Source organism: Dermatophagoides pteronyssinus, unplaced genomic scaffold (genome assembly GCF_027571235.1).
Source record: "Dermatophagoides pteronyssinus isolate colony J.1.1.1.1 unplaced genomic scaffold, Derpt_VIB-CSIC_2022.12 sq0001, whole genome shotgun sequence".
NCBI lineage: Eukaryota > Metazoa > Arthropoda > Arachnida > Sarcoptiformes > Pyroglyphidae > Dermatophagoides > Dermatophagoides pteronyssinus.
In genome coordinates this window covers 2,490,809-2,503,395 of record NW_027461525.1, presented here as the reverse complement: position 1 = coordinate 2,503,395, position 12,587 = coordinate 2,490,809, and the positions used below count along the sequence as shown (strand labels likewise).

At 25.7% G+C, this 12,587-nt stretch overlaps 2 protein-coding genes across 3 annotated transcripts; both read left to right on the top strand.

Annotated features, from left to right (window-relative positions):
* Positions 1-1,761: 1,761 nt before the first annotated feature.
* Positions 1,762-7,125, top strand: LOC113793530 (sodium/hydrogen exchanger 1-like). Its single transcript, XM_075824439.1, is given in 13 exon segments — positions 1,762-1,912; positions 2,111-2,152; positions 3,688-3,769; positions 3,840-3,980; positions 4,856-4,879; positions 4,881-4,932; positions 5,052-5,261; positions 5,376-5,476; positions 5,607-5,683; positions 5,939-6,060; positions 6,188-6,288; positions 6,518-6,880; positions 6,943-7,125. Coding segments are annotated over 12 exon segments (1,476 nt in total). The 5' UTR covers positions 1,762-1,912; positions 2,111-2,132.
* Positions 7,126-7,527: 402 nt separating this feature from the next.
* LOC142646195 (uncharacterized) lies at positions 7,528-10,671 on the top strand. 2 transcript variants are annotated; one of them, XM_075824438.1, is made up of 5 exons: positions 7,528-7,590; positions 7,810-7,896; positions 9,348-9,547; positions 9,650-10,139; positions 10,201-10,671. In XM_075824438.1, exons 2-4 carry the CDS (start codon positions 7,849-7,851, stop codon positions 10,050-10,052), a joined length of 651 nt encoding a protein of 216 aa, XP_075680553.1. In that variant the 5' UTR covers positions 7,528-7,590; positions 7,810-7,848; the 3' UTR covers positions 10,053-10,139; positions 10,201-10,671. The 2 variants fall into 2 exon arrangements, with proteins under 2 accessions (XP_075680553.1, XP_075680552.1); XM_075824437.1 differs by having other exon boundaries at positions 9,599-10,139.
* The last annotated feature ends 1,916 nt before the right edge of the window (positions 10,672-12,587 follow it).

Here is a 12,587-nt window from a genome sequence, read left to right as displayed (position 1 = left end):
TATGCAAAAAAAACTTTCCTAATACTTTCCAGCTATTTATGGTTTTGTTTCCGTCAAAAATGATCAAAAATGTGAACGAAATATTTTTTCTGTTGAAAAATTATTCCTTCATAATAAATGAAATATTGAAAATAATACTGCCTAACCTGAATGAATTTCTTTCTGTAATATGATAAATGGTTTTTTAAATGAGGTGAATCATTAGCGTAGATATTATTTTACCAGAACTCTGTTTGATTATTTTTAAAAAATGATAATTTCTATGTCATTATTCTGTATTTGTTACAATTTTAAAGAAATTTGAATTAATTAATCCTATTGAGAAAAAAAAATGAAAAACAGTCATGCATTGCCGTCATTTATCAATTCCGAGAATTGAATCTACTTCAATTTCAATGCATAAATGTTTCCGTTATAGCTATTTTAAATTTATTCCAACAAAATTATGAAAAAAAATTTGAATTCAAATCTTCTTAAATTGTTTGCGCTTGGATGACAAAATACAGAAACTGATTCCAATCAACAGCCGAAAGGCAATGGACAGAAAAAAAGTTGGCTTCACTGCCATAATTCAAAACAAACAACTTTAGTAGCAATAAAAGAATTTTTTTTCATTAATAAAAAGATAATCAGATCAATATTACATTGAAAGAAAAAAGGAAATGTATTCTTGAAAAAAAGAATGAAAACCATGAATGAAAGTTCTAAATCGTGTCTAATCAATAAACTTTTCTGAATCGATTATATACAACATGTATCAGAATGAATAAATGAATAATCAACCAATATAATGCTTTCATAAACTAAATCCATATCGATATAATGGCTACACAAACGATATTTACAAAATGAATAGAAAGGAAATTGCACATAGCGATAAATAATCGTTTCATATAGCGAAAGCAAAAAAAAGAAACATCAAAACCGCTGATAAGAATATTGATGAATGAATGTGTTTCATCATAAATCAAATCAAATCATCTTTAAGAATAGAAAAAATATGACTGAAATATTAAATGAAAAAAAATGAGCAGCTAAACATATATAAAATATAATGACTCCTCATAATTATTTTCATGATAAAAAAAAGAGATTCAAACTAAATACATAAATGGTTTTTGTTTACTATTTTTGATTTTTTCACATTTTTTCAAAATATTTCATTTCAAATAATGTAACATTAATTTAGACAAAATGTCAAAATGTATAATAGATGAAAATCAATTACATAAATTATTTGGATCCTGGCCAGTAGAATATAACTATAATTGTATTATTTAATCTGAAATCGAATCTTTGTTTATTTTTCTTCGGTTCAAATATATATATTTTTTTCCATAAATCAATCGTCAGCAATAAACAAATAGTAATCATCATCAATGTTGAATAATATTTTATCGAAAATATATTGGAAGAATAGAAAGAAAAGTAAATAATACAAAGCAAAGAAAAAATCGGGTCACATTAGTATTTTCTATTTACATTCAATTACCTTATATTAGCATTCTTGATAAATAATTTCAATATGGACATTCTCATTGATTTATTTGATTATTTGTTTTATAATATTATTGAACTTATTACTTTTATGCTAAAGTGTATTTTTTTAGCTATAAATTCTGGTATATTTCTTGGAAAATTTTTCAGTGCATTTTCAGTTCAGTGTCTAAACACAGGATTCTTTCTTATGTGTTGTTTCAAATTATGTTTTAATTCTAGCTGCAAGTAAATCTTTATTATTACTTTATTAATAGAACAAAATGGGAAACAAACAACTATATGATGAATCAGCTATACATAACAATCATTTGTTTATCAGTTACATAATTTTGATAACATTGGCCTGTATAATTCAAATTACATTTCAAAAAATTAAAATCAATCGTTATATTCACTGGATTCCAGAACCTTGGTATGAATGAATGATTTTTTCTTACATTATTTTTCGATTTGTGTAACATGAAACTTTAGATAAAATAAAACTTTTTTGCTCAGTTTTCATATCTTTGAAAGCAATAATGATAATATCTCATAGAACTAGCAAATCAAACCTTATCATTGAAGTGGAAAATCTAACTTGAACTTATTTTTTTTACTTCTTAATTTGTAGTGTTTTTATCGTTGCAGGCTGTATGATGGAACAATTTTTAAGGTAAATTGAATAATTTTTCCAATGAAAAATACATTACAAAAAAAAGTAGCAAAGAAGTGCACATTATTATTGATGAATTTGATTTCAAATTGAATTATTTGTAAAATTTGATTCTTTTTTTCAATTAGTTTTTTCATTTGAATGAAGGAATGGATAGAAAAATAATAACTAAACCTCATGATTTTTATAACAAATAGAGTGAATTTTGGAATTGAAAATTTCATCATCATTCTATATTGATATTTTGGAATGTAAATGTTTTACTTTTATTTATGTTTTATATTTTTCAAATTAACTTTGATGAATCTAATAGAATTTTTGATGATGAATTTCTCTTCAATATCTATAACTAAGATTGAATTCCTCAGAAAAATGATCATTCTAATTTTATGTATTGTAATGTCAATTGAATTTAAAAGCAAAAAAAACGAGAAAAGCATTGATACCTTAAATAACTATGACAGTTTTTTTAAAAAGAAGAATGCTATCGATACAGTTCAATAATTGAAATTATTAATGGAATTTGAAGCCGATTCTTTTGAAGAGAATGACATGCCTGTCAAGGTGAATTTTTTTTTGACAACAATCAAATTTTTATGATCAAATGATTTTAAAAGATTTTAGATGTTGCTTATGTGTATAGGAAAAATTTTTAATGAATTCGAATTTTCATATATGATGTTTATCAGAAAAATTTTCCTGAATAATATTATGTATATGAGGCATACAATCATTTTATAGCATCAATAAAATCAATTTCATCTATCTTACCTCTTTCACCAGATGTTTTTCCTTGAATTTTTTTTTTCATTTCTTACATCCCATAGAACATAAATCTATTCTATTCTATTCTATCCCATTGAACATTTATCTATTACAATGATATATAAGATTTCATTTTTCCAATCATTTCTTTTTTTTTTGTTTGCTTGATACCTGCATATTTGAACAGTTCAACGAATTTTCAACATTGGAAGCCTATTTTTACTGCTGAATTATTCTTCAATGTATTATTACCACCGTATGTAAAATAAAATACATCAAACATCTTTATCAGGAATCAGTAAATGAAAAGAATTTGAGAATAATAGAAAAAAGAAAATAACACAATAAGAAATTGAAGGAAGTGTAGCATAACGAAGAATGAATGAATTCAAAACAACAACAAAAAAAATTGGAAAATGTGATTGATAATTTTTGAAAGTTTACAAATTTTATTCACATATTTTCTGGGAAAAAAATAAATTTCCTTTATATTACAGGCAAAAGTTGATAGAAAGAAAGAAGAAGAAAGGAGATAAATATCAATCAAAAAGATAGAAAAATCGTCAAATGATTTGGCAGAATTTTCTATATAGGATTCTATTAAAACAGTTAATACATCAACATATCATGATATTTTTGGGTAAAATATAATTAAATTTTCGTTCAATGTGCAAGAATAATTGCAAAATTTTATAATAAGCAACATAATTTTTATCATCATAGATAATGATTCAAAATTCAACAACAATTTTTTTTCATCATTAATCAAGAATCATTTTAGAATCTGCATTTTCACTAAAGCATCCACAATTCTATCGAAATTTATTGCCTATTTTACTGTATGCAATCATTGTAAGTATTTTTAATTATTTTTACATTCAAAAAAGAAAACAATTTTAATCCTGATATAATTCTTTAAAAGGGTACTTTGATCAATATCATATTGATTGGCATGTCATTATATGCTGTCATGAACATCAATAACGATTCAACATTATCGTCGATTTCTGTGTTAGAAATGATGATCTTCTCAACATCGATCAGTGCCATCGATCCTGTTTGCGTATGTTATCAGTGTAATTTTCAATAATAATTTTTAGTATGCAAAATGTAAATAAAATCGAAAACAAAAATTTTTCATCGATTGATGAATAATAGTAATTGCTAATTGATTCAAAACAATTCGTCAGTTATCTCATTATTCGATAACTAATACTATTTTCTTTCGTATGCACTTGTACACGAAAACAATAGCTTTATATTTTTAGAATTGAAAACTGAATTATATGCTTACGTTGTTATTATTCTTACTATTTTTTAGTATCTGTATTGAATAAAATAAAATTTACATTCAGGAAAAAAATTCGCATATTGCCAGAATTCAATTCAATTTTTTTGGCATTCGATACGAGTAAGCTATACTTAGTTCAATATTTAAACATTCTCTAAGAACAAAAAAAAAAAGATAGTGTTGATAAAAATATGTCAAAAACACCCACACACACAGGCTCAATTAATCATCATCATCATCATCATCATCATAAGAAGACAGAATGATTGCCCATCGAAACAAAAATGAGAAAAGGCTTCAAAGAAATTAAAAAAAACAAAAACTTTTTTATCATATCATCTTTAATTCTCTATTATGAATGTTGAATTTGATGTAAATAGATATAATTCAATAAAATTAAACGGCTAGATTTATAATTTCTCAACTTGAAATCACAAATAAGTGAATCATGATGTAAAAATTAATTGTTTTTATAATTTTTATCAATGTAATTAGAAAAATCTAGAATACTGATAGAAATTCAATATGATTATACGCATTGCAATTTATTATTAATCAAAATTAATAGGATATTGGTTTATGATTTTGTTCACGAATCTTTCCAGTATTAATTAGTCATATTTTTATTTATATTTTTTTTCTATTAGGTGTTGGCTTTGTTCAAAGATTTCCAAAGTGAAAAAATCGCTCTATTATTTGGTTTTTGGTGAATCATTACTTAATGGTATGTATTTTATAATCAACGTTCGTGTGTATGCGTAATTTTCAACAATAAAGTTTCAAATTCCTTTTTTCTTGCTAATCATTTTGCTAAATTTGTATGTTATTATCAATTATGATTAGATGCAGTCGTTATAGTCGTACATGGAATTCTAATTGAAACATTTCGTTCAACTACATCAAGATCATTTTCGACCATCACATTATTTTTAAATGGTTTTATTAAGTTTGTTGTTGTCAGTTTCGGTAGCCTTTTTATTGGTCTATTTCATGGAATTTTTTCGACAATATTAACAATTATTGCCAGTAAAAACAGAAATGGCCATTATCAAGGTTTGCAAAGACATTTTGTCATGATGCTCTTGACAACAACAACAAAAAAAGTTAACTTTCGAATAACCACTTGATATTTTTCGAAATTTTTTTGACCTTTCTCGCATACAACAGAAATTGAACCGATCTTGATGATCATATTGTCCTATGGTTCCTATATGATTGCCGAACTAATCGGATGGTCAGGTGTCTTAAGCATTATTGCATGTGGTCTGGTATATGAAGTTTTTCCGTTGACATTATATAAACTTTTTTCAATTGATTTTTTTTCTTTTTTTTTGTTTTCAAATGTTGACAATGTAATTTCATGTCATTCATATTCTGGGCGTTTGAAATGAAAAAAAGTTTCAAACAGAATTTGCTCTGGCTAATGTATCAATACGGTCTCGAATAACAGTAAAAAGTTCAATCGAAACTTTAAGGTAACATGAATAGATGAGAATTGTTATTTTTTGTCTATTATTTTTTCTTTGTAATATTTATTTACTGTGTGTGAAGCAACTCCGGCCAGAAGCAGTAATAAAGTTATTATTTTTCAATGGATGTATGGATTTATTCGAACAAAATGGAAAATAAATGTTGTCATTCATGCAGAATGAATATTAAACTAAAAGAAACCATCTCATTTCATCTTTTCTTTTCTTTTTTTCTGTTTATCTCATTTATTCATACACTAGTTCCATTTGTGATAAAATGATATTCATATTTCTTGGAATGATTTTCATCCGAAATGAACATAATTGGAATTTTATATTTATTTTATATACAATAATATTCTGCATCCTTTATAGATTTATTGGTAAATTATTTATATATTTATTGATTTCAAATGAATGTTTATTGCATTCATAATTATTCATTATGATTATCAATCAAAATAAAAAATAAATGATATTCTATTGATTCGTTTTCATCATACCCATCAGCAATCATTATATTGACTTTTTTCGTCAATCATTATTGGATTAGTCGGTGGTCAAAATTAATGGTTACTCGTTGGATAAAATTTGCCGAACAAATTCTTCTGGTGTGTATAGAAATATTCTTTTTAATTGCAATATATATGAAATACTACAAAATAAAAAATATAACTATTCAAACATGGTAAAATATTCATGTATCAAAGCAAATATATTATTGAAGTTTAGGATAAATCATTTCACATTGACTTTATGACCAATGATAAATTATCATCATTAGAACATAGAATACATTTTATAGCGCTATTTCAATATGTATCATTTAAAAAAATCTAGGTTCATGTTGGACTTCGTGGTGCGATTGCATTCGCTTTGATTTCTTTATCATACCAAAAACAACCAATGAATTATCATAATCAAAGTGAATCCGAGCCGATTTTTTTCTGGCAACACAATCGACATTTATTGGCATTCCAATTAATTGATAAATTGATTTTCATGAGAAAAAATCAACTTTGTAGAAATAATGAAAATATTTTATCTAGAATTTCAATAATTTGGAATAATTATTATCAAAAAATTAATAATGATAGTGATTGTAATGATTTTCAATCCAATACATCATCGATGAACATGTCAACGTATCAGCTATTTCAGACAACAACATTATTCATCATAATATTCACCGTATTCATTATGGTATGAAGAAAAAATGTATGAACGTTTCCTAAGTTATTTAAATAAATTGTAATAAAAAATAGGGTTCTACCACACAACCTTTATTAGCATATTTGAAAATTGTCATCGATAACAAACATAATCGACAGGCTAAATTATCAAAAAAACCATCTTGTTGTTGTCGATTTCAATGTCTACCAAGACAATCAAATGAAAAGTTGTTTGATAGACTTAACCCTCGGCTATCCATGTGGGGTCAAATTTGACCCCAACGACATTTAAAACTTCGCCATTCGAAAATCTATCGACAAAAATCAAAATTCTCTTGAATGATCGAAGCTCTATGTTTATTGAACATGATAGGCAATTTTCACCTTTTTCCGACTAAAAATAGTGGAGAAATCATCGATTTTCGGGATGAAGTCTAAATGTGCATAACGTAAGTGCTGTAGGATCCCTACCAGTCATCACTTACGTTATGCACGACCCAAAATTCAATAGGAAAATCAAAATTTGTTTGCCGCTTTGTATCATTAATGAAATGCATTTAAGACAAAATTTTTTGATGAAATTTTAAAATTGATAATATTTTCTAAGAGTTGAGCACAAAATTTTAGATTATTTTAACTTTCAAACATAATTTAAAAGCGATCAAAGTTGGGGTCAAAAATGACCCCACATGGATAACGACGCGAGAAATGCTGCGTGAATAGCGGAGGGTTAATAATCAGGTATGTTTATCTTGATGTTTTGCAAAAAAGGTTGTAAATAAAATTATTGTCAATTTTATGCAAACAAATGAAAAAAAAACTTTCGATACGAATATTTACACAAAATCAATTGTAAACAAAACAAAACAAATTGACAACGAATGAACAAACGAAAACAAAACTTTTTTTTCGTTAAATTGGTTGTTTAAAATAATCATATTCTGATGTTACAATTGAAAGCTATTTGATGATACAAGTAAGTCAATATTAAGCCTGATAATGACATCAACAACAATTCAAAGTGGCAAAATATCAAAAGGATTTCAAGTAAGTAGGCTTAATTCAGTTATGCATTTTCCAAATATTTTATTGGCATTATTTTCATCGATTTCTATCATCATAGAGTAATATTTGAAAAAAAAGGATTCATGTTTGTGTCGTTCACACTTTTATGAAAAAAGCGAATACAAAAATATTAATAGAAATTCTCTCTTCTGGAAAAAAATACATTTTATTAAATATATTTTCACTTTACAATAAAAATCAATAATAATAATTTTAGCAAAGAAATGGTACCTTATAAAGAAATTTATCGCAAATGAAAGACGACATGACTCAATCATCTTTTCTCTGTAAAGGTTTTTAGTACATCGTTTGGAATAATTTGAAAAAAGACCTGTTTTTTCTTCATAGCTTCTAGCCAGAATTACATTATAATTTATTTTCTTAGCTATTCAGTTTACCGAATTTCGAAATTATATTAAACATTATGTTCGTGAGTGAGTGTCGTAAGATATTACATAGCCTGGAAGAATTCTAATCCCATCAAACAAATATTTTTTTTTTCATCGTTTACGATTGCAAGTAAAAATTAATTTTCATATTTATCTATTTTTGTTATGTAACTTATTGCTCGTTGATATATAATGCTCAAAATAGCAAGCATTTTGTAAATTTTTTGATACATAACTTGTGATCATAAAAGGTGAAATAATCAAATGTTCATTACGATAAAAGAATCTAATAGTATTCATCTAAGTCGGAGAATTTCGCAAGAATTTTGCGATGATGGTTCCGGTTTCAAAAAAAAAGATTTTTTCCAAGAAAAGATCATTCCGTTGATTTTTGGTATACATCAATGACACGAAAAGAAATGGCAAAAAAATCAGGGTATTCATTGAAGAGAAGTTTTAATTTACACTTAGAATAAGCAGAATTATATATTAAATGAATGATGGATGTGATTATTTATAGTCAAAATGGTATTGTTATTACATAATGTTTGGTCATAAATTCTCTGATACTAGATAATAAAAACAAAAACAAAATATTTGGAATTGAAATTTTCTTATACATTCAACATTCTAATATCATGAATTATTCAATGTTCAAGCACATTTCAATCTAAATTTTAATGTGTAATTTATTAAAGATGAAACAAACAAAAAAAGAGTTGAAAATGTAGCATGATTCAGATGAAACTGTACATGTAACTTGTTAGACTAGGATTCTAATCTTTTATTTATGAACTTATCATATTTAAAGATAATTTCAGTTATTATTTTTATATATAAAGTTTTATTTAATTGTGTTGTCATTACAGCAAATATTCGAAATGAGACTAAAGAAAAAAAGTTATTTGGTCTGTGTGTGAATAAATAATGAAAAGAATTCTTTGAATTTATGGTCTAGATTTCTATGTACAAAACACGTACAAATTTCATGAAATGATAGAAAATTTAATAATTTGATTTTATTGTATGTTATGTAATTTATAGATTTCTAAATGGTTACAATCAGGATGTCAAAAAATCAAAATTGCTCGTCAACGACAAATCGATTTTTTTGATGATTATGATGATGATGATAATGATGCTGAAAAAATTTCTGATTATTCAGATGAATTCTGCAATGAATTTGATTTCCATCATCCATATACTATGATTATTATCAGTAATGGATATGTTCCATCTAGCAGGTAAGAAAATTTCCCATTTCAATTCATAATTTTATTTCATTTTCAATTTAGAATGATTAATTTATTCTCAAATTTTGAAATCATCAATTTTAATGATAATAGTAATGCTTTGTTGAAAACTGCATCAACAAAACATCTATCTACAAGATTCAAGACAATTTATAAAAAATTATTTTTTAAAAAGGAAAATGAACAAAACTTGTCAACTAGAGAAAATTTATGGTCGTTCAAAGCATTTTTTCTACAGAATGTATCACACTTTCGACAGATGATAGCAAATTTTGGAACAAAAATTGTTCAATTTTTTTTAATTATTAATGAAAAGATAAAAGAAATGGTCAATAATTGTAACTTAAGATCATCATCATCGATTGTTTATCCAGTGACAATCAACATTCGTTCGGAATCAAATGATGGAATTCAGTCTAATGGAAACGGAAATGTTGTTCGAAATGAACGAGAAAAAGTATCAATAATAGAAATTGATTCCATTCCAACATTATGACCATCTGGTCGATATTTAAGAAAAAAATTATTTGATAAAAAAAACCATAATTCACTCGATTCAGCAAGAAAAAAACAACAGCCAAAGGTAAAGAAATGAAAAGAATTGATGCTTCATAGGGTAATAATATTAATTTGATTTTATGTAGAACATGTTCATATTGACAAAACATATTAAATTGGAAGACGATAAAAGCAATTTTCTTTGACGTTCGAATTGAAAAATTAGCCTCATCTTTTTATTTTACGAATGATATACGCACACACACAAATAAGAACATTCAAACGGATGGAAAACATTGTGGTGAACAGATTTCATTGTACATTAATGATTTTCTAAGAATTCAGCCAAAAAATTCACCAAGAATATAAGCAATTTGAGAATCGATAGTAGTAATAGATATCGATTGAAATTAGTCACAAGAAAATATGACTGAGAAAAGCTACAAACCATACATGTATCACATAGTTTCATATACGAAAAAAAATCACCGGATAACCTTTATTTCTTTTCCTCGCTTACACAATAGTAGAAATTTTCGTCCCAAGTAACCAACGTCTAATGATTATTCTTATTGATTTTTGATGAAAATGGTAGTGACAGAATTTTAAATTCAAAAAATGTAGCTTAAAATCATCATAAAATGGATAGAGAAAATGGAATTTTTATCAGCAATAAATTTTTTATTTTTCTAAAACTGAAACACTTATATAATTTGATCTAAATGTACAAGAAATAAATCAATTTGAAAAGATGTTTTTTAAAAAAATGTTAGAAATGATTTTTTTTTGAAAAATGTATTGAAATTTAAATTTTGTTTTTCTTTTTCATAACATTGAAAACAATAACGAATTAAAAATCATCTTGGAATACTTATTTTCTTGAAAAGTGAAACAAAAATGATAATGACTTTCTCTAGTACATCATTTGTTCAACATAATGTTTGTATGTGATGAAATTTCGATTACAATTCAATATTGTGATGATGAAAAAAAAGTTCACATCATTTCGTTTCTCATGATTTCGAAAAGTTTGTTTTTGGCTTTTCAAATTTGATGCTAAATCTGGCCAACCAAATCAGTCCAGCCAATTCATACGAGATAAAAAGAAAAGCCATTGACATAATGGTTCTTTTCTTTTTCTTCTTTTTTTTCATCTTACATACATTTAAAGAATCCAAAAAATCAACATCATCAGCAACCGAATTCAGCGTAAAGCAATAAAAAAAAGTGACATGAATTGGCACAAAATAACACACACATATGTATAAAAGGAAACGTTTCCATTAATGTTCTAGTATAAAAAAAAGAAAAGAAAAAACGAAATCGACATACAAATCACCGTTATAAGAATTAGAACAAACATTGTCACACAATTTTTTTCAACTTCTTTATGGCTAAGAATTTCTATCTTTTTTTTGTGTAAGAAACGTGCATTTCTTATTATCATCAACCAAATCAGCTACACATATACTTGAACACGATTGGCCAAAATGGACGATGGATTTTTGTTGTTTCATACATTTTAATATATATCAAATATTCTCATATGTTTGTGACGTCATGCATTTATCAAATTGTCGAACATAACAAAAAAAAATAAAATAAAAAAAAATAAAATCCAGACACGACAATGAAAAAATACATCGATATACTTCATAAATAACTAGTCAAAATGTATGAAAAATTCATGTTAGTAAATAAGCAAAATGTTAACGTGAACAAAACCAAAGCATAAATATATAGCATTTGATGGTGAAATACGGACAAGGATGGAAGAATTTTATGCTGATAAAAAATGAAATGAAATATTTTTTGAGATGGTAAAAATCGAATTCGGTCATGTCAAACATCATATCATCAGCAAGGAAGTGATTACAATTTTTTTCGATTATTGATCGATGATGAAATGATTGAAAAAATACGATGCCCAAAATCGGAAGGTAATATTAGAAAAAAGAATTTTATCCAATATCTCATTTTTTCTGCATTATAGTATCATAAAAAACTTTTCGTGCGAATCAAGGAAGATGTTCGTTTAGATTTTCAAAAAAAAAGTTTCGCTAACATTGACATCTTCCTGATAGTTTATCCGTTTCAAACAAATTTAAGAAGGATCATATGACCTTTTTTCAATGCAATACGAATGAACCATTAGTTGAATTTATTTGAAACATATAATTTTTTTATATAAACTTTTATGTCTAATCAATAAGAGACATATTTAGGGATTTTTGCTAAATATAAAATAAAGCTAATATCTATTTCCAGTGGCCATTTCCTTATTTATTCACACCCATTTTTGTTTTCTTTATCCAACAAATTAAACGGTTGCAAACTTTTTTTTCATATCAAATATTGGTTCGATTGTCGACATTCAGAATGTTGGTTACAAATTTTAGGATTCCATTATACCTAATAATGTAACCAAAGTTGATGATGTGAAATCAATATTTCATTCATATAGAAATCGAATTCGTGTCGAAATAATGGCCACTATCTTTGGTACCAAAGAGATTAAATAAAAACCTCAGAT